The 22,334-nt window shown below is 39.7% G+C and overlaps 2 protein-coding genes across 2 annotated transcripts; both read left to right on the top strand.

Annotated features, from left to right (window-relative positions):
• The first annotated feature begins 2,623 nt into the window (after window positions 1-2,623).
• Window positions 2,624-18,869, top strand: inpp5d (inositol polyphosphate-5-phosphatase D). The gene is made up of 27 exons (XM_020080474.2): window positions 2,624-3,491; window positions 4,008-4,071; window positions 7,074-7,209; window positions 7,317-7,461; window positions 7,632-7,772; window positions 7,865-7,955; window positions 8,989-9,066; window positions 9,145-9,222; window positions 9,301-9,424; window positions 10,128-10,234; window positions 10,591-10,693; window positions 11,067-11,263; window positions 11,341-11,458; window positions 11,549-11,645; window positions 12,163-12,301; window positions 12,604-12,712; window positions 12,854-12,942; window positions 13,579-13,660; window positions 14,391-14,480; window positions 14,557-14,667; window positions 14,772-14,851; window positions 14,937-15,024; window positions 15,403-15,549; window positions 16,280-16,343; window positions 16,429-16,617; window positions 17,235-17,680; window positions 17,755-18,869. Exons 1-27 carry the CDS (start codon window positions 3,352-3,354, stop codon window positions 17,793-17,795), a joined length of 3,294 nt encoding a protein of 1,097 aa, XP_019936033.2. The 5' UTR covers window positions 2,624-3,351; the 3' UTR covers window positions 17,796-18,869.
• Window positions 18,870-19,408: 539 nt separating this feature from the next.
• On the top strand, window positions 19,409-21,601 carry smx5. The gene is made up of 5 exons (XM_020080733.2): window positions 19,409-19,549; window positions 19,728-19,795; window positions 20,213-20,243; window positions 20,365-20,424; window positions 21,102-21,601. The coding sequence occupies exons 1-5, from the start codon at window positions 19,547-19,549 to the stop codon at window positions 21,225-21,227; spliced, it is 288 nt and encodes a 95-aa protein (XP_019936292.1). The 5' UTR covers window positions 19,409-19,546; the 3' UTR covers window positions 21,228-21,601.
• Window positions 21,602-22,334: the final 733 nt, after the last annotated feature.

Here is a 22,334-nt window from a genome sequence, read left to right as displayed (position 1 = left end):
GGGAGAAGATAAAAAAACTTTACTGGGATGGTACTAAAAACCACAAATATATCTTCCAATGGAGATCACAACTCCAAAGCAAACACCAGAAAAATGTCATGTATGGACTTTGAAATTAACTGCTTCATCATCAATCACCATAAATCAATATATTTCAAAGGAAGCACTGCACCATGAGACAAATAAGTACAAACAAGTTATACTGTGTGAATACTGTTTGTCTATTCTTATTGGTTCCAGCTCATTCTGTGTTTTGTTTAAGTGCCTCCAAAATCCATTTTATTTCTGTTTAAGTGTTAAAAAGTAAGTTATAGGATGTGATAGCCCTGAACCTGCATGCATCACAGTCTGTGATTATGAACCTGGATGCTGGAAATCGGCCTTAACATTATTCTTCTGATTCTGCTTTTGCTACCCACCGCTGTCATCCATCAACAGAGAAGTTAGTCCAAAAAAGAGTCGAATTTTAACCCAGAAATACAAAATTTGTACATAGTCAACTTTTACTTCATTTTTCATGTTTTATCCTCTGCCTATACACATTTAATGTTTAATGATGTTTATCTTCAGTGTCAGTCCACTTTTTAGTCCAGCAACAACTTTTATATAGATTGCCATGAAATTACATCCATGATATACAAGGATTACCATCAGTGCTTTAATTTGGGACCAAATACTTGCAAAAACTTTTAGTTTAGTACTAATTAGCAATTGTGAGCATGGTAATGTGTCAAACTAAGACAGTGTACATTGTAAACATTATACGTGATAAACATAAGAATGTCAGCTTCAGTGTTTCCAATTAGTTACCTGGACTGTGGTGACCCGCTGTATTCTTTTGAATCCTGCCACAGTTTCATAATGAACCAAAAAAATATTTAAATTGTCATAATAACACAAGAGATTTCTTACTTGGTGTTTTGATCTGTTGCTGTATTGTATAGCTGCACTATTTGCCATGTGCTCATGCTATTGGCCATACTGTATTTACCATACATACAGTTAGGCTTTCAGCTGAAGTTGTGGCATGTAATTAGGTTCTCAATTAAGAACTTGTATTTAATTCTTTAGTCTGTGCACCTGTCACATGGAATCTTTTGTATGTGAGAGTGACCTTTGTGCACATGCATGTGAACCCCTGTTTCCACCATGGATTGGGTGAAAGCCTTGTCATTGTTTGTAAGCATGCTCATGTTAGCATTTAGCTCAAATGCAGCCATGCCCTCTTACAGCCTCAGAGCTGTTAGCTTGGCTGTAGACTCCACGGACTGATTGTCATTGTCCTGCCTATTATGTTTAAACAGCAAATGTACTTGCATCCATCTGAGCACCCTTGGGTATTAATATTGGTATAAAAAGAACAAAAGTGTGGTCAGGTGTATTACAATCTTGAGTCAGTGTTATTTAAAGGGTGCATCATCAGAATGGTAATGTATGACTAATGCAGATATACTCTTCTTTTTACACACTTTCACTTTGTTTTCAAGTTTCTGTTTCCTCTGAAGCTCTAGCTCTTACTAGCAAAGGTGCTGTTAAAGTAGAAATCCACAAAGATGTAAGTGCACCAAGCTTCTAAAGGCAATGTGAGATGGCACTCTCATTATTGCATGTTATGCCTCCAACAAACCCATGATTATTTAAAAGAGTGAAAAGCTTTTACGAACCATGGTTCTAGGTGCAGCAGCCTTTATTCTTCTGTTAAACTAGCAAAAGTGGATTTGGAATGAATACATTTATGCCATGAGCAACCAACGTTTTGCGCTTATTACAATAGAACCCTTAGTATTGTTTTAATATAAGAAGTATTTTAAAATCCAATCACAAATGTATGTGTATATATTTTCCATTGTTGTTTAAATTGCTGGAAGACACCAGTAACATGTTAACTTTGTTGTGCTTGACAAATCTGGATCGTAAATATATTCTCCATTATCCTGCTTCCTAACTCCTATATGCATTTATTGTCTTGCCCTTGTTATACTGTGATATTGTAATGTCGCATGACAAACTAATAATCCCTTTTTTACTGTGAATCTGTTTCTTCATCATCTGCAAATAAATGATTGAGACAGAAATGTAATTCATGCAGACAGGAAAGATGTGACAAATTTTCTTTACATCAAGTTATAAATAATAATTACTTTTACAAAATCGTGCCGAAGAAGAAAAACTACCACACAACCCTAACTGTATGAATGATCCACAAGTTAACTTATTGGAACTGACTCTTATTTCATTCTCTTCCTTTTTTTAATCAATTATGTGTTTTTCAATGCTGTAATATGCTGCAATGTTTTTGTAATGTGCTTTTACATAAAAAAATTATGTGAACTCCACATGTCAGCTGTCATGTCCTGAAAGCAAAAGTATGATTTCACGTCCTGTTTGCTAAAGATCTTGTGTCTGTTCTTTTGTCCACTGTGACTACATGTCTGAGACTTGCTCTCTGTGAAAGTGGTGAGACTATTTCAAGAAAGTGTGGGGACAGAAACCTCTGAAGCTGCAGCGCCTTGTCAACGTGTAGTTCTCTTTTTGTGTCATGTGACCCATGTTGTGGTTTATGAGCTGCTTATTTTCCTCCTCATATTTCTGCAAGACTTCCTGTCCATTTCATGAACATGGCAAACTACTCTAAACTTGCATTTCCTGAATGTGTGAATATTGCAGAAAAGCCCAGAGCTTTTCTGAATCATATTAGATGAAGAGTTTGCAGCCGGACTCAGGTCAGGTCTTCTGGCTGAATAGGACTGCTTGTTTTAGTTTAGGTGGAAGGACAGAGGTAATTTGAGCTGTGAACATGATTCTGAAAACCCTAATGAGGAATGTGTTTGTGAATGTATTTTTGTAGATAATTTTCTATGTATATTCTTTCACTTCAACCTGTCAGAATTTGCCTTTTTTGGTTACTTCCCTTTTTAACTTTCAGCTTGAGTTTTTAGAAAAGGCGTCACTGTTTTCTGGACAGCTGACAAACAGGTGTCCACAAACCACAGAGCAGTAGGTACGTTGGTTTATTATTATAGTAAATAGACATAGATTTCTTTTCAGTTTGCTGAAGTCTTTATTTTAATTCTCAGCTCTGTGGCGTTGTCATACAGCAGTCAGAGTGAAGGCAGTAGGGCCCTCCTCTTGACACAAATGAGGAAGTTCAGCTCTGAGCTTGTCGCAGCTTCCTTTTACAGCTTTGTGAGACAAGGGATGAACACGTGAAAGAATGGACTTATAGAAGTAACACACAATGAGGAGGTAAAAATTTGCCTGGGCGACAAACCGAGTCGAGATTTGGTTTTGCTGGATTATTGTTTGTCAGGTGCAAAACTCTTTAGTTCAGGGTCTGGAGTGAAGGACAGGATGCAAAGTTATCAGCCTTGGTACCATGGCAATATAACTCGATCCAAAGCAGAGGATCTTCTCTCCAAAGCAGCAAGAGATGGCAGCTTCCTTATCCGGGCCAGTGAGTCCATTCAGGGAGCGTATGCCCTCTGCGTTCTGTAAGTAGACTACATTTATTGTTTCTAACATTTGCACAGATGGTTTATATTGGTGCACGTTCACGGAACAGATAATGATTTGTGTTCCCTGCTCATGAAACCTGAAACCTGAGCTGAGTGAGAACTAATAAAAACACAGTAAGAAAATTAACAACTGACGTGGTTGTTAAACTGTATGTGTAAGGCATTGTGAGATGAACCAACTCTAAATGTCACACCTTGGACAAAATGAATATAACATTAAAGGGTACAGTACATCCACCTGTATTACATTGTATTATACGTGTTTGCACACATGCACTGCAACATAAGCCCAGGTCCAGTATATTTGATGCTACCTTACCCCTCAAAGCAACACATTTCTGCAGCTCATGTCATTTGTCATAGTGCAACCCTCATTCAAACTGTAATGATGCAGGTTCAATACAATGAATACATCAGCCCTCATTTTCCTGTGCCCCACAGTCTTGTTATTTTCCTGTTACACACATTTACATTTTATTATTTCAACCACAGATACCAGAACTGTGTGTACACATACAGGATCCTGCCCAATGAGGATAAGAAGCTCTCTGTCCAGGTGGGTTCATAGTTTGACGTCATAATTACTCTGATCTAAAGTCGAATGAGTTGTTATTGGTGAAGACAAAGGGATTACAGAAATATGATAAAAACCTTTATTGATACTGCACCTGTCAAACTGTTAATTTCAAGTACATTTAGACATGTTCATAATAATTCATCTTTAGCTTGTAGTAACATTTTAGCCTCTAGATAATGTCCTCCTGTTCAATCAACTGTAACAACTCAAATATTGGATGGCTATTATGAAATATTACTAATATTATTAATTAATGTTCGCCAGAGGATTAAACTATTCTTTTAACTTTGGCAAGCCCTGCTTCCTCTCCAAAGTGCCATTAACAGGTTCACATTTTGGCCCTTTAGTGAAATATCCTTCCAACTATGAAACGATTTAGCTCAATGGAGTCTTTCTGGTGATCCTCTGACCTTTTGTTCGATGCTCAGATGTAAATTGCACACTGCAGATAAACATGACCCACTAAACATCAGCATATTAGCATGCTGATGTTAGCACAAACAACCACTGTGCTTTGTGTTGGCGTGTAGGCTCTAAGGGTGTGTAGGCTCTGAGGGCCACAAGCATAGTGGTAGAGTCTGACCCGGTTTCTTGAATCAGTTACATTGAAAACAACAACAAAACATGAACCACTACTCTTGCTATTTCATTATTTTAAAAAAGAATTAAGTTTAGTTGCACATATAGGGCACTTACATGTAGCACTTGTAATTTGTAGTTTGACTTTTTTTGAAACAAATTGTACGCAATGAATCCAAGTCCTCTGAACAGCCCTGCAAATCTCTATCAGACACCTACCTGATGAGACTGCAGAATATTGACCTGTCCACATAAGGTCACATGTGACCTGCTTTTAGATGGCAACAGTTTAAATGTCAGAAATACCTAGAAAAGCCGAAAAACTGGATCAGAGATGAACTGACATTTCTAATTTTAAGAAACGGGTATGTCACAGTGTATATGCTGGAGCTTCAATGAAAATGTATACTATTTTGCATTCAGTCAAGGCTGGAGGGCTAATGAAGCACTTATAGCTAAAGCCTGTTTTTGCTCACAAAATTATTTATGAGGAAAGGTTTCGTGTTAGTACAAGAACCAATAACCTGCTGCAAATCTATACATTAGAAGAGATTTCACTAGAACGATATCTGTCTATTTTTACCCTTGATACGTAACTATGTAATTCATACAAATATTACACCCACCTGGAGGAAGTGAAAACAGCTTGAGCTTGTGACTCATAATGGGTGTAACATAATTTAGAGTTTCATTGGCATAAACTTAATGAAAGAGAGGTTATTGTTGAAAATAAAGAAGTCATTTTGAGTGACCCTGAAGTCAAACATGATGAGGTCAAGGAATGGTCTGAAGGAGAATTAGTGAATGGAAACTGCAGCGCTAAGACAATCCAACTGCACTTACACTAGCCTATGTAATCAAATGACGGTAAATGTCATTGACATGAGTCATAAATGTTGCTGCTGCAAAGAATTGTGGGGCCGCATTATTAAAAGGATGGTCCTGTGTACCCGTTCCTGTAAAGAAAAGGAGGCATAGAGGCACCTTTCCCTAGAGAATAGACTAGAGTGAAGTAGAATCATATAGCATGCACATACACCACCACAATTAAAATGTGTGCATTGGGGATGAACAAAAATGAAACAATCATGACACACAAAATGGAACCTTATTTACAAGAGAAGTGAAGCCTGTGCTTGTGAACCAGTACTCACACTGTGGTGTTCCTGCAGGTTAAATTTTGGTACAACTAAGCACTGGTACATAAAAAGTCAGCACTGTCACTTTTTATAGGTACTCATGGTATATAGTTATAGTACATGTTGATCCCATTTCCCATTTAAACAAGCTATTTAAATATTTGCAGCTGTGTTAGCTTATTGAGGAACAATAAGTAATCCAGTTCAGTCTGAGTCACAGAGCCCAACGCTGGACCTTCAAAATTCATAATCTTACAGGCTCCTTTTGAATTCATTTCTGACAACAGCATGAAGTTACAATTGCAGGTCAATTGGGGAGATAGAATTAAAGATTTCAAAATAAAGGTTCTGGAGCTCACATTTGGTTTACTCTAAAATGGGCCTGACAAATGAGGACAAAACCATGAGAATAGTTATTGTGTAGGAAAACAAATTCTTGAAGTGGCAATATTGTGTAAGTGCTATAGAGATCGTATACTTTGAATGACACTGTAGTAGGCTAATGGGTGGGTGACCTGATGTGACATTACCTAGCCAGTAAGGGGGAGGGACCCAGCCAAAGAATCAAGATTTCAGTTAACTGGATGACAAGCCATCATACAGAAAAGCACTGAACCTTCAATTTTCCTCTTCAGTCCATGCTGTGGTAGGACAGACTCTGTTCAAATACAGATTGACCCCAACGATCAACTTATCAATTTGACACTTAAAGACTGGACTCAAGGACATTAAAGGGACTCTTTTGTGTGCATTTTTTTATTTTATTTTATTATTTTAGGGGTAACTGTATGCTGTAAGTGTCAAACAACTTTGAACTGCACATTATGTGTTCTTATACAGTATATGTTCATTCAATCCCTGTGTTGAGTCTCTTTACTGATATTCAGATCCAGGGCCCCTGTTTACCTAGTTCCTCTGATACTGGTCTACATTTACTCTCTTATTTATAGATTTCAGGTGTAACCTAGGGTTACCTATATTCTTATCAATGATATAAAAACACCAGAGTCTGCCATGGCTACTGAAGGAGATCAGATGAGTATAGGAATACAGCTATAGTCTGCTGGAAGAAGTCGCTCACAAACTAGTACACATATGTGAAATCACATGGGAAGTAACACTTTGAGAGTTGTGTCACCCACTTTCCTCTTAAAAGGAGCTCAGAACAATGGAAACATGTGTCAGTTGAGGTCACTTTAAACCTGCCTATGTGCCTCAAGAGACATCATCAAACCATGTTCCCTGCTTTGGTCTGCTCACCAGGCATCTGAAGGAGTTCCTATCAGGTTCTTCACTGTGCTGCTTGAGCTGGTGGAGGCCTATTACAGTCCCAACATGGGACTGGTCACACATCTGCAGTACCCCGTCCAGAGAGAGGAGGAGGTGGACGAGGAGCAAGGTCAAACACCTTCACTTCATCCAAACAGTGGCAATACTTGAGAACAAAATGTGTGCCAGTCATAGATGTAAACATTCCTGAATGTGTTTTTTGTCTTTGTGCTGCAGAGTCCAACAATCTTCCACCGCAGCTTCCACCCAGGAACTTCCCCTTCAACGATGTGAAGGACAGTGAATCCAAGTCCTCTGAACAGCCCTGCAAATCTCTATCGGACACCTACCTGATGAGGCTGCAGAATATCGACCTGTCCACGTAAGGTCACATTTGCAAAAACTATATTAAAAGTTGTAACTTTCTATCGATAACTCATCATGCAGACATTTGTAACATGTACAGAACCAAAATTCCTATGTTTCCTATTTGACACTGGCTAAAATGTGGAATATGAGATAACAGTGCTCCTGTGTAACATATTTTTCAAGGATACCTGATGAGCATCAAATGGCCATCCAAGAATATTTCAGGACTTCAATCTGCTTGGATGTTGAACAAATACAGAACGGTAACCCCAACCTCCCTGGACTAAAGAAGCTAATCATGTCAATCTGCAAGACTCTATACAGGTAGAATTACCAGTCAACAGAATTTATAATATAGGCTATGATATTCAGTGTGGTGCTGATTTAACCATGCTCTGATCTTCTCTGTACCCCAGTGAAATTTCCCATGTTCTGCCATCTCTGGAAGTCTTCAATAAAACATTGGACCAACAGCTCTCACCAGGAGGTGGCCAATGTCCAAAGCAAGTGGGTAGCATCCTTTACCTAAGCATGTCACTTCCTGCCTTCTGTTCCCGGCTGTTCCACCTCTCACCTGAATAATGCAGAGGATTAGTTACTGTTGTAAATGCATCTGTTCAGAAAACCTCCTGCTGTGTTTTGCATGTGTGTACCGAATGGGGAAGAAGGAGAAGTACGATATTGAAACACACAGTGGATGGACCTTGTGGTCTAATGCACCTTGAGGTTGGTTGCCATCCGCCAATAAACCAAAAGAAGAAGAGTTACAGGATATACAGATGGGTCCAAAGATCCTATTACAGGGAGAAAAGGTTTTGGTTTCAGTATTTAAAGTTTCAGTGAAAAGGAGAACCTTGGATCATTTGTCACTTTACACAGTGGAGATGGTAGCGATTGTGGCTGCATTACAATAGATAGAAGAGTTACAAATCAGGAAGGTTGTTTTGTGTACAGGCATGTGCTCAGCATTAATGTTGTTAAAGTCATTTTCATCAAACAGGAGGTCCAATTTAGTTGATGAGATATTTGAGACCCTGTATAGATTTCAAAATGTGAATATTGTGACTACTGTCATGTGGATACAGGCTCACAGAGGAATAAAGTGTAATGAAGGGGTGGATTCATTGGCTAAGCAAGCACTAAATCATCAAGTAAAAACAATATTCAAAGGAAACAGGAAAGAGGAGAACATTACGAGACTCAAAAATACACTGCACTTAATAAACAAACATCCAGCAGGATCACAGGATTGCTGACCAACAGAGGAGTCAGTGGAGAATGTAATGCTTCACTGCAATAAGAATGTTAGAGAACGAGAAAGCTAAAGAGGGAAATTGCATGGAGTGGAAGAACTGAGCTTGGAAATAGTATTTACCTTTGGAATAGGGAGTATGCTTCATTATCTGAAAGAGACGTAATTGGACAAAAGAATTTAATATGGCCTAGATAACTCTGATCCTCTCTCCTGACAAATAAAAGTAAAGGCCCCAAAAAATCCATCAAAAAAGTCCTAATCATCATTAACTGTTTCTTTTTTCAGATTTCCATCGATTCAGGTCAGTCTGTGCCCTTTAGGCTTGAGCAACTGACAAAACTGCTGTACTCCATAGAAGATAAGGTAACATACCATGACTCATCTCTGACAAGTCAGCAGATGACGTTCTAGATGTCAACCATCTTTTAATTTTTTTTTCAGGCAAAGAGTTCTATGTTTGAGTCTGTTGGACATGAAGGAGGTCACAGGAAATCTCTCATCCCGGTTGTCATGTTTGAGGTGCTTTTCTGAATAAGTTATTGTTTTAATATCCAGATGTTTGCAGTTCATTTCACCGGTTTCCTCTTTCACTCTCAGGTCAAGCAAGAATCCCTTGGTATTTCCACAAAGATGTCATTGAAAGTGGATGTAGAAAGTGGGAAGCTCTACTTCAAGAAGTCAAAGGATGGGCCGGACGACAAATACTTTGTGCACAATAAAAGTAAGTTCTTCAACCTCATTCCTTCATATTGGTTTTAAGCCATGCTCGTAGTGTGGTTCAGGCAATGGTTAGATGGTCCACTGCTTTGGTGCACACTGAAATATCACAGTGATCTCATTTTTTCATGATGAATGATTCTCCAACTTTCCCTGCAGAACTACCATAAAATTTGCACTTGTACTATTTGATTGTTGGTTGGTTGGTTGGTTTGTTTGTTATCAAGTTAATGCAAAAACTACTGGACAGATTACTGCCAGTCTTTGATGAAAGGATATTAATAAAAATGTCTTTATCATTGGATTTTTCAAACATTGTCACAGATTACCCAGTGAATAATTCATGGATCTTGATAAAATAACCTTATTTATATTCTCCAATACTTTGTTTTATGATCAATTTCCAGATAATGTATCGACATTAGCCACATCTACACTTTGTGGTCCGGTGATGCAGCTTGAAATTGGTTGCCAACCACCAATAAACTGAACCTAGCACTTCAAGCAATAGGTTAGCCTGCTAGTATGCTAAACCAAGATGGTGTGCATGTTAATCATCGGATGTGCTAAACAACATTGTGTTTGCATGGAGACTGTAGCATTTAGCGTTGAGAAATGTGATGCCTTATTGTAGTGTTCTGGAGCTGCCCTATGCATGTTAATAAACTGCTGTAAACCATGAACATTACTCTTTCTTAATTTTTCAGTCCTGCAGCTGGTGAAATCTCAGAAAATGCACACCAAACTTGTCATCGTGTTGGAGACGGAGAAAGAGAAGATTTTGCGTAAAGAGTTTGTGTTTGATGACACAAAGGTAACAGACAACTGGCAACTGGCTTGCTCCTGACTGACCTTGTGGCACCTTGAATTTTTAAATCGAGTATTTATCCAAAACATCAAATATTCATTGATGAAATTGGATTAACCTCACTCTGTTAATTAGCTAATATTAACAACCTTTTTTCCATCTGAGCTTCAAAAAACCTGATAGACATGAACTTTTTGACATTAAGCAGAACCTAATGGATTTATGCAGGAGACAGTTGCCCAAAGCTTGAGAAAAGATGGTTTCAGGGGTTTTAAATATCAGTCACATATAATTCACAAGGTACAACTGAACTGGAACTGATGTGTCTTTAAGAAATCATGTTTTTCAATGTTTCTCACCAGAAAAGAGAGGGATTTTGCCAACTGCTTCAGCAAATGAAGAACAAACACTCTGCAAAACCTGAACCTGACATGATCTCAGTGTTTGTTGGCACCTGGAACATGGGTAGGAATGTTAATATTTGACACCAGTGTGTGTGTGTGTGTGTGTGTGTGTTGAGAGAGTTGTGAAACTATATCTCTATATCTCAAATGCCTACTGATATTTACAAATGCGTATGAGAACCTGCAAATGTGGATTTAGTATCTGAGTGTGTAATCAGATTTTCAAATGTGTGAAAAACACCCAATCTGGATAAACATTGTCAGATTTCTGTACAAACTGTATTTGCAAAACTCAGGACACATCTGCAGATTCTTTTAACATTTACGAATCTGACTGTGCACACATGGATTGGAGACAGTTACAGGTTGAATGAAATAGAATTCATGACTGACCAAGTAACACTACAGGAAAATACATTTCTATGAACCTGCAGGAAATGCCAGCCCTCCCCACAACATGGAATCCTGGTTTCAGTGTAAAGGCCAAGGAAAGACCAGAGACGACACGGCAGATCACATCCCACATGATTTTTATGTCATTGGGACGCAGGAGGATCCTTTGGGTGAGAGGGAGTGGGCCGACACAGTGAAAGGAGTCCTGCGGAACATCACAAACATCAGCTTTAAACAGGTGAGTGAGTGTGAAGGAGAACAAACAGAATACAGACACAGAGCAGGAATCCATCATGTACATTTTCTCACATCCAGGTGGCAATTCACACTCTGTGGAACATTCGGATTGTGGTCCTGGCCAAGCCCGAGCACGAGAACAGGATCTCCCACCTTTTCTCTGACAGTGTGAAGACAGGCATCGCCAACACACTGGGTAAACAGGTCCTCTTCTCCACCAGCCATTCAATGACCTGTCGTAAAATTCTTTGAGGAACCAGCCCTCAGTGCTGAATTTGTTTTGTAGGAAACAAGGGAGCAGTGGGAGTGTCCTTCATGTTCAACGGGACATCTTTTGGCTTTGTCAACAGTCACCTGACCTCAGGAAGTGAGAAGAAACTCAGGTCAGGAGCAGATTACACAAAACCAATATTCATTACATCACTGAGAATAGAAGGATAAATATCAGAGCTGTTCCTTTTACTTTCAGTCAGTTTGTAAAAGAGAAGAAGCAAGCACACCCACTCTCACAATTCATTCTTATAACATGATGACTTTCTTCAAAATAATGTATTTTTCTATAAATATTTAAAGATTTTTATTATAAGTATGACGCCTCTTAATTGCGACCTTATTCTTGAAATTAATTAATTAAAAATTTATTTTTCAACATTACCTAAATAATCCCTCATTATCAAATATTTGTCTTTTTTCTGTCTCCACTTGACACACATTGAATAATTCATCTGGTCTCCTCATGAAGATGAAAGTCGCACACTTAAAGATAGATTTTATGTAACTAGAAGTATACTGTCTCCAAATAGCATTGTTCAGCTTATTTTGTTACTGATAACTTTCTCACTTTGTTAGCATCACTTTGTTGGCTAAAGCATAATCTGTATTTTTTTGTTGTATTTGCAGACGTAATCAAAACTACACCAACATCCTGCGGTTTCTGAATCTGGGAGATAAGAAGCTAAATCCCTTTGACATAACAAATCGCTTCACCCACCTCTTCTGGCTCGGTGATTTGAACTACCGTGTTGAATTCCCATCTACAGTAAGTTGTGATGAATGCAGTTTATTGTAAGGATGACCAAAAAAAGAACTAAAGTAATTGTTGCTACAACATTTTAACTATGTATTAAGTCATCCTAGTATTAACCTGCAAATTCATATGTATTAAATCTGTGTTTTTTTTATGTACATCTAATACATTTAATACATTTAACCCCAGACATTGAAGATCCAGTCGGCACCTGAGTGACTTGTGCATGAAAGAACTCGCTGGTTGTCAGGTGTCTGAGCTCTGAGCTACCAACACTTTTAGGCAGGAAAAGTCACCACTTTGTTTCCCTGCAGGAAGCTGAGTACATTGTGTCAAAGATCAAACAGCAGCAGTACCAGGAACTTCTCTGTAAAGACCAGCTCAGCATTGAGAGGAATGATGGAAAGGTCTTTCTGCATTTTGGTGAGCCATGACCAAATTTAGAAAATGTAGACAGACTGTACAGCAGGTTGGTTTATGGTGTGTTTTTTTTCTGGTCATTTTTTGGCATTATTGATTGGCAGCATACTTATTACTTCTTGTTGATTCTCTGTTTGATTGTAGATGAGGAGGAAATCACGTTTGCACCAACCTATCGTTTTGAGAAAGATACGCGAGAGAAGTACGCCTACACAAAGGCCAAAGCCACAGGGGTAAGTTGATACTGAGTCAAATGTCTCTTCCCCGTACAGCGCCTGTCAGGCCCTGAGGGCAAAGCGACTTCAACATTGAACACAAATCTCAATTGACCAAGAACACGGTTTTTTCTTGATGTCATCTGGGTTAAAAGGTCCATGTGAAGATTTGGCTCATAGAAAATGTATGACATGACCTCCACAATCATTATCACAAACATCCATCCATTAATTATTTATAACGCTTATCCTTTGAGGGTTGCGGGGGGAGCTGGAGCGAATCCCAGCTGACATTGGGTGAGAGGTGGGCTACACCCTGCTGGGCGCCAGTATATCACAGGGCCAATATACACTGTACAAAGACAAACAACTTTTGACTCTCATATTCACACGTACAGTCAGTTTAGAGTCTCCCTTCAACTGAATCCCCAATCTGCATGTGTTTGGACTGTGGCAGGCAGCCAGAGTACCTGGGGAAAACCCTTACAGACACAGGGAGAATATGCAAACTAAACACAGAAAGATCATGGGTCAGAGAGTCAGCAGACTGATCACCAACATCACAGCTACTTTCTGAAGACTGGATTTCCAGTCCTGTGCATGTAATCTGTTACAAACTGTATTTATGTATGAATAACAAACTTCACTTTACAGACTAAATACAATTTACCCTCATGGTGTGATCGTGTCCTGCGGAAGTCCTACCCTCTGGTTCATGTTGTCTGCCAAGCATACGGTGAGTAATTCCCCTGCTGTGTTCCCAGCAGTGTTTTAAATTACAGCTTCTTTTAGTTGGTGCACAGTATTGCAGCTGAACATATTTATGATTGTATATGTTGGCCAGTTACTACATATTTGTACAACAGAGTTATTTTTAACAGTGCAATTTTGGTCCCAGTTCTTAATGTAAAAATAATGAGTAAAAACTTAAAGCTAGGGTTGGTAATCCTGGAAAAGATAGCAAGAGCAGGCTACACTATGAACGTGTACTGCCTTGACAACTGCTACAAGACTCATTTTGTTACCCGCTTGCTCACTTCTGGCTATTGTCCCTGCTTCAGAGGTGTATGTCTTTCTAGAAGACCTGAGAGCAAAGGCAGGGTGCAAACAGGCAGGCAGGTTAGTGACAGACAGATACGCCAGCCATCATTTTATTTGGATCAAATGAAATGATAAGTGGTGTTAGTTATGGTCCTGTGACGGCCACAGGCACGTGCCTTTGTTCCTTTTTTCCAGACAACAGCATTTATTCATGTGAAAAGGTTTCAATAAACAAGATAAAAAGTGTTTCAGAAACAACTTACCAACCCGACCTTTAAGTTTTTAATTCCCCTTGTAAAAAAACAAACCTTTTCCACAAAATTTCCAATGGGAATATTACAAGACGTTTAAAAAATATGGGCTGATAGAATGAAGTGCAACACATTTTATGTGACAAACTCTTTTGCATTTACTTTAACTTGCAGGGTGCACCAATGATATCATGACAAGTGACCACTCACCTGTATTTGCCTCGTTTGAAGTCGGAGTTGCTTCACAGTTTGTCTCCAAGCAAGGTACCATCACCAGCTTCGAGCTGTACCTCCCTGCCAATTAGAAACTGTGTTATGATGTAATCGCTTGTTTGTTCAGATCCAAACAGTGCGCCTCAAGGTGGAATACAGATCATGAACTGCATGGCCACGTTGTTGACAAAATCAAAGACCAAGTTCTTCATCGAGTATCACTCCAGCTGCTTGGAGAGTGAGTCTCATCTTTTTGATCGACCACACCTCACTGGATTCTCTTTGAATTTGTTTGAAATAGATGAAGATGATCAGAACAAACGTTTCTTTGAATCTCTGCAGAAACTGTGAAGACGTCAGAGGGAGAGAACACAGAGCACTCAGATGGGTCCATTAAAGTTTGGTTTAGCAACCAAGTGGTGGTAAAGTGAAGATGTGACTGGTGTTGAATGTGCCTCATCATGGCATCAGGCAAACGTCATTCATGTTATTTTCTATTTTTTCAAGCTCACCCCCATCATCTCTGACCCTGAGTACCTTTTGGACCAGCACATCCTCATCTGTGTGAAGTCCACAGACTGTGATGAGTCATACGGTACTGAAACTACTCGTGGTATGAGATGTACATGCACTGAGCAGAGCGTAACTCACGGTTGACTTGAGCTCCTTCAGACATGCACTAAGTGCATGTACTAACCAAACCTCTGTATTTCCTCCGGAGGAGGTGCATGTGTGAACGCAGAGTGAGAGGCACTGCAAGTGAGTGAGGGTGTTGATGATGCCTCCAACACGTTCCACTTTCGGAATAATACAGAATACAGAAATACAGAGAGCTTGTGGCTATTGTGAACACTTCTGTGCAGAAAACCTCCCTCTGTGTTGTGCATGTGTAAAAGGCAAACTCTGGGAAGACAATTCTCTGGATTTTACCCACAGGTCATGTCTGAAAATGGCTTTACTGTTATTTCCAAAGGTGAGGGCTGTGTTGCGCTGCGAGCTGCCGAGTTCTGCTACACAGAGTTCCAGGTCACACTGACTCACCAAGGGGATAAGACGGGCACTTTGATAGGCGGGATCCAGTTACAGACCTCTGTGGGCAAACCAACAGAGAAGTTGTATGGTAAGTCAGGAAATCAGCTCAGGAACTTCTTTATCAAAGCTGCCTTGAGACATGAACTGAACTCTGGACAATGTCAGGAGCTGTATGTGAGAATGCAAATGTACAAATAAGAGTCTTCAGAGTTTCTCCTGCCAGCCTCCTTATAAAAACTCCTAAGAATGTCCTAAGAGCTGATGTGAGAACACAGCAGGAGATCCACCCCAAGATGTCAAGAGAGCTTTTGAGAATAAGGGCTGAAGTCTGTGATGATGTGCTGTACATAAAAAGTAATTTGATCATTGCAGTGGAATTTATACACATTTGGTTGACATTGCAGAATTGTCCCAGATTGCATCTCCATGTAAGAGGTTGTATCACTGTAAAATCCAGAATTTAATTCCACAAACAGCTGTTAGCAAAGACAACAGGGTCAACAACACTTGTAATTGATTGTCCATGTTGAAAAAGTGGAGCCACACACCAACAAAGATGTCAAAAGAGATTTTGGTGATTAGAGTCAATGATGGTGTCAATAAAAACATGTGATCTCTGCAGCAGAACCTTTATGTTACATCCTGCCTCTACCTGCGGCTCCATCCTTCACCAGAACGCTGCAGGGATTTCTGTGTTGCTGTGAAAGCGTCTAAGTGGACAACCTCCTGCTGCCTTGTTCATGTGTGAAAGACAAATTATTTGGCTTCAATGTCTTCAACCTCTCGTAACATCACCTCCTATTTTCCTCTGATTTCAGATTTCATCAAAATTGAAAGGGATGACCCTGTTAGCTCCAAAGGCAAAGGCAACGACCCCAACAAGTGAGACATTTTTTTAAATCTGTGGTTCAAGAATATCTCAAACACATTCTTCCTTCTGTGATATTTTCTGTCTGCTTGTTGACAGGAACACCACCATCCAAGCACATGATATTTCTAACCCCAGTTACGTAGGAGTGATGTACAAAAGTGGGAAACTGGTGGATAAAGGTTGGAGTTACAGCATGCCTACAAAAAGTCTTGCAATCGCCGGGCAGGGGGTTAAGGACTCCAAGAATATCAGCACACGCAGTCCCACGGGGAAACCCTGTTCTATGTAAGTGTTTTCTAGTCCAATTTAACGTCTGTTGTAGTTTTATTACTGACACTGTATTCTTTACAATCTTTGCATGACACAATTGTGCAAGCACCAGCACTTCACTGCACGTCCAATTTTAGGACAAGAGAAGCTGACCTGAACAATACGGAGCCTCTGAAGTCCCAAAAGATGATATTTTGTTATCGTGTGCGCACAAGATAAATAAGTTGTGTGCACACAGAGTTAATATCTGCGTTGTAAAGACATGACTGGCCGATGCTTTGAAGACAACACTAAGTTGCATTTATAGCTAGTTTGTTAATTTCTCAAGTATTATGATCGAAACATAGTCCTTCCATCGGCTGAGCCTGTCGCCTTTCAGTATGTGCAGCAAATGATTCCGGATAATCCTGTGTCTCTGTGCAAGAGCAATACGAATTTCATTAAATAAGTAACTTTTGTGCACAAGGTTTAAAAAAAAAGGTAATCTTTTGGGACTTCAGGGACTTCGTGAAAGTGCTTGCAGCCAACCACTCATCTCATATACAAGATGTGTTATGAGTTCTTCTGCACATGCCAAGGTTTCACTGAAATGCTCTGAAAATAGTATCAAACCATGGTCCTTTGCCTCGTAGGGAGGAGGATGAAAAGTCAGAGATGTTTGACAACCCACTGTACGATTCAATGGCAAAATCTCACAGTAGGAGCAAGGACAAAGACCTCCACAAGAAAGATCACCTCACACCTCTGGACCCATCGCTTCCACCCTCCAAATCAGCAGATGGAGACCCTGACCGCCCCCCAGTGCCCACCCCACGCAACCGCTCCTTCACCTGCTCTGAGAACAAGTCTCAGCCTCCGATCCCCAGCGTTTCACATTCCTCAGCTCACAAGAAACCAGTGGTGCCCTCGCGTTCCGAGGGCGGGATGGCACACAACCGGCCTCCTTTGCCGGCCAAGTCCCGACCAGGCATTCCGGATCCCCAGACCCCTAAACCCAGAGACTACAGAGACAGCACCGACCTCCCCAACAAACTCAGGCCGCCTGCAAGACCTGGCCAGTCACAGGCTCACAAAGAGAGTAAGGAAAACATTTTGTCTTAACTTTGCAGATAAGCAGAATTCAAATGTTGCAAACTCTTTGTCTTTCCTTAGTACATCCTGAAGTTCCTAAGATGAGCCGCTCTGTGAAGTGAGATCTGAACTCAGCGCTGCTCCTCATTGACTGTACAGCTTTCTGCCCTGCATGTCTGGAAACAGGAAATACACAAAGGAAAACTTTCTGTGTCACTGATGAGGGACTATTCACTTTGGGAAATACTCATATTTTCTGTTTTCTGCTGAGATTTAGCTGAGAAACTTGATTCCTGTCTCATATTTTTCTTTTCAAAATGAAGCTGTGGCCAATGCTCGCTAGCTTAGGTTTGCATAAAGGCTGGAAACAGGGGGGGGGGGGGGGGGGCCTGATCACACATATGCAAACGTGTCAGTGCCAACTTCCTGTTCACTTCCAATCTACACAAGCAAGGGGTGAATGAAACATTTGCCTCTTGTGATGATGCAAATTGCCGCCAGGCTTGATGGCTTTGATGAACTTTGACCTGTGATATTTGCCTCACATTCTCTTAGGTGTGACCATAGCAGACACAGCTAGGCTGGCTCTACATTGACACCTGTGGGCAAAGCCTGGTTTTACTTTTTTTTTAATGTGCATTGACCTGCTCCTCGGAAGGTTTAATTTCCCAAGTTGTGAAGCTGTTAAGACTGCAGTGTGTTCAAGTCCTTAGAAGGTAATGTTATAGCTATTCCTAAAATAGTATCATTTTATAGCTGATGGCATCAGCGACTCTGCTTGATTTCCAAATGTTTTCGACTTTCTTTCAATGGCATTCAGCTGAATCTTTCCAGTCAGTAACTCACCTTTCTGAAATACCGATACCACATGAACATACAATAAGTCTTTACTTTAAGCTAAGCTTCCATCATCCTTGAGATACTGTATGTGGTATCAGTCTTGGTGGTGGTTAATGATTCTCTTTACCAAAGTGTGGAACTGTTGCTTTTTAGGGCGTATGAATATCAGGTACACATCTTCAGACCTAATTGAATGAATGAATTAGCACTAATTGAACTCTGCTATGAAACAATTACATGTCATGTTGACTTTCACTCTATACAGTAGCTAACGAATGTGTACTGCACAGTATTAACTTGCACAGACATTGATGTTTGTCTTGAAGATGTGTAATAAATGCTCCAATATATCTAAATATTGAATCTCAATGAAACTTTGTGTGTGTGATTTGGATTCTGTTTTTCTTTCATAAATTAAAGAATGATTTCAAATATCTTTTTAGACCTTCAAAAGCGAGGTTTCCACTCACTATTGTATACAGAAAGAATATAATTGGATCAATGTGTATTCTGTTTACATTAAGATAAATATCATTTAGCACAGGGAAATGTAAGCAAGCAAATTCAGTTTCATTTTATGCAGAAACATTGACTATAAAATCTTCACTGCAGATAAACCGGGTAGGATGAACACAGTCTGCATCATAGACTGTTTATAACGTCCAGCGCACAAACAATAAAAAGTGACAGTATATTGTAGAACTGTTTGAGGACGACTCACTAATGACAAGGAATAATTCTGAAGTCGCTGTGGAGCATCAACCCAGGACAAGAGGTGGAGAACAGACTTTAGAAGAAGTAACTTCAGAAGAAAGACGATAATGATGTCATGATGTCATGATGTCATGATATTGTCAGACCTCACTTCAGGGACTGAAGTTCAACATGTCCACACCTGGGCACACTCAGCGCCCCTCTGGCTCCCCCATGTGCACAACACCGGTAATTACACCCCGGCCCGTCGCAGAAATACCACGCAGTGTGATTCGTCACAAGAAGCAGACGCACAACCACCAGATTAACACCAGCAACAATGGTGAGAAACACGTTTCAATTATAATTTTCGTTAGAAAACAATAAAATGTCTCATCTCAACATTTAGTGAGACTTCCCACAATTCACTGTGTCTGTCTCACGCGCTCTGGTTTGCTAGCTGAGCACGCTGTGCAGTTAGCCCGCTGCTAACAACGTTAGCATGTCGCTTTCTCTTCCAGCTCTTCTACTCGTTTTTCAAGTCGCTGGTGGGGAAGGATGTGGTGGTGGAGCTGAAAAACGACCTGAGGTGAGTCTGCATTCAGGTAACCCCGCAACGTGCACACATTAGCGGGCTAGCCTCCATTGTTTAGTTCCAGCATAGTTGCTAACGCTAGCTGTGTGGTCAGTGGATGGAAACGATGGCAGACAGTGAGGCTCTGAAGAACCGACTTATATATATATATATATACACACATTGTTATGCTATAAATTACACAGACTCATCTCTTCCTGATTTTTAAATGACATCTTCGAAAACACCAAGTCTTTCCTGCACCACTCAGCCTTTGTTACTGTAGTGGTTGATTGTTATGGATGTTTCTCTTCTTATTTTGTCCACATCAGTGGGATTGTGGTTGTCAATCCTCCTGGTGTCAAAGTGGGATGTCTATTAATGCCTGTAATCACTCTTACTCTTCACATCTCTCTTCTTTTTTTTTTTTAGCATCTGTGGAACCCTTCATTCTGTTGACCAGGTCAGATACAATGAATATTCTTTTATTTTGAAACAAAACTGATCAGCTTCTACATCTTCTGTCGGACTTCCAGGTTATGGCTTCTAATCTTCTAAAGCCTCCTTTTCTGCTTGTGTTTCAGTATCTGAACATCAAGCTCACAGACATCAGTGTCACAGATCCAGAGAAGTATCCACACATGGTAGGTGTTCAGCTCATTCACTGTCTTCACGTGGTTCAATGGTAACGACATGCTTTTCTTTTGATCGGTTTGGGGTTCTTTTAAAAAAACAAAGCAAGACATTGTTTTATCACCATGATATCTAAAGATGTTTACTAAATTAAGGAGAAATTCTTATATGATTTTCAATTTGATACATTTCAGGAGTCTGTTGCAGAAAGTAAAGTATTACTTTAAACTCCAAACATGTTGAAGATTTTTCTTAAATATTCTTTAAACCCACACTTAACAACACATTTGCGTGTCAGGAATCCCCACAGAGGTGGATGTTAGTCTACGAGAGCCTGTCAGATGCAGAAGCAGATGTCTGTGGTTGCTGGTGCTTGATGAATGGTTGGATAAATACTTTGTTGATCCCAAAGAAAATTAAGGCATCTCAGATTCACAGAGGTTTAAGTAAAGAGCTTTACATGTGGGCTAGATTACCCATACAAAAAATAATTTGTGTATTTTCTCTGCAAAACATCAAGTAGAACATGCAAAATGTGAACCTTTTTATAATTTGATGCAATATTAATACTTGATAGTGATTTCAATATTTTTGTGTATACACATTTTTGTGTATACACAAAAATACCAGTAAATCCATCATTAGTTTTGTGTTGAAGTAATATTGGACCGTTTTAATTTGTCTCCAGCTGTCGGTGAAAAACTGTTTCATCCGAGGGTCTGTGGTGCGGTACGTTCAGCTTCCTGCAGATGAAGTTGACACTCAGCTGCTGCAAGACGCTGCACGAAAAGAAGCAATGCAGCAGAAGCAGTGATTTACCTGCACAATGGGGTTTAGTTCAGGGTGGGGGGGGGGGGGTTGGTGGGGGTTGCTTGTGACAGATAATAATGAGTAATTCAAGTTTTCAGTTAATTTCATTTCAATTCTTGTCATTAAGCAGTCATGGTCATGAGCCTCTGCTCTTTCGCAAAGATTTTAAGTGCATTCCTGACATTAGCGATCAATAATTTACACAACTGTAACAATCAATGTAATTTGTTTAGTTTAAAAGAAATGGCGCAAAGATGCAATTTTGAGCCGTGTAAAGGCAAAGATTTGTTGTAATGATTCTTTTGCATAAAACCAGCACTGTTGCTTATGACTGGGATTTTTTTTATGCCACTTCAAAATAAAAAACTATTTTATTTACATTTTGACCAAGTCATTGTCATTGGTGGGTCTTTATTTTCTGTAGCTTTTCCATTGGAAGTTATAGTTTTGTTAAATCAAATTATTGGGGAAAAATGAATCATCTTTATTTCCATGAGTTGGCAATAAATGTAAATCACTGCATTTATGTGCTATAGTCATGACCAGCAGCTTAAAGAAATACTTTTACCCAATATTAGCCACGTTTATATAGACAGTACTGTGGAACTGGGATTAGCCAATCAGTCTTCTCTGATTGTGCTACTGTTAAACTTACTACATTTACTCCATTTATCATGTTTTATTTCATATTTATCATAAAGAACTGGATGTTTCGATGTGGCCTTCAGTCGCCCTCTTAAGCAGCTTTGTGATATATTACAAGCAGCCCCTCAGTGTGAACACTAACGTTGAGAAGTTGCTACAGTATTTATGGCACTTTTTATGAGCAGGGAGACGAGCATGTGACACATTACCTGCGATCTGGGATTCCTTTATTGCTGACGTGGAGGGGAATCAAGCTTTATAGGTGCTTGACTTTGCACCACATCTCTTTTTAGTTGCTATTTCCAATAAAAAATAAAGTAAACTGTAATTTTTGAATCCAGTTGAATAAGTTCATATTAAAATGATCCTCCAGCAGTCGGTAAAGGATGAACGTTTCGGCAGGTCAGACAGGTTAAATGCTTGTGCTGTGTAAATGTTTATTGATTGATATGATCTAAATTTTATG

Source organism: Paralichthys olivaceus, chromosome 3 (genome assembly GCF_024713975.1).
Source record: "Paralichthys olivaceus isolate ysfri-2021 chromosome 3, ASM2471397v2, whole genome shotgun sequence".
Classification (NCBI taxonomy): Eukaryota; Metazoa; Chordata; class Actinopteri; order Pleuronectiformes; family Paralichthyidae; genus Paralichthys; species Paralichthys olivaceus.
This window is presented reverse-complemented; position numbering and strand designations above follow the sequence as displayed.

Excerpts from the sequence above, each read along its gene's own strand:
- inpp5d (XM_020080474.2), top strand. The coding sequence starts at position 3,352 with ATGCAAAGTTATCAGCCTTGGTACCATGGCAATATAACTCGATCCAAA. Across the intron at positions 10,694-11,066 it reads TGTTGGCACCTGGAACATGG|GAAATGCCAGCCCTCCCCAC; the intron begins GTAGGAATGTTA and ends ATGAACCTGCAG. Across the intron at positions 12,302-12,603 it reads GTGTTGAATTCCCATCTACA|GAAGCTGAGTACATTGTGTC; the intron begins GTAAGTTGTGAT and ends GTTTCCCTGCAG.
- smx5 (XM_020080733.2), top strand. Across the intron at positions 19,796-20,212 it reads GAGCTGAAAAACGACCTGAG|CATCTGTGGAACCCTTCATT; the intron begins GTGAGTCTGCAT and ends TTTTTTTTTTAG. Across the intron at positions 20,425-21,101 it reads CAGAGAAGTATCCACACATG|CTGTCGGTGAAAAACTGTTT; the intron begins GTAGGTGTTCAG and ends ATTTGTCTCCAG.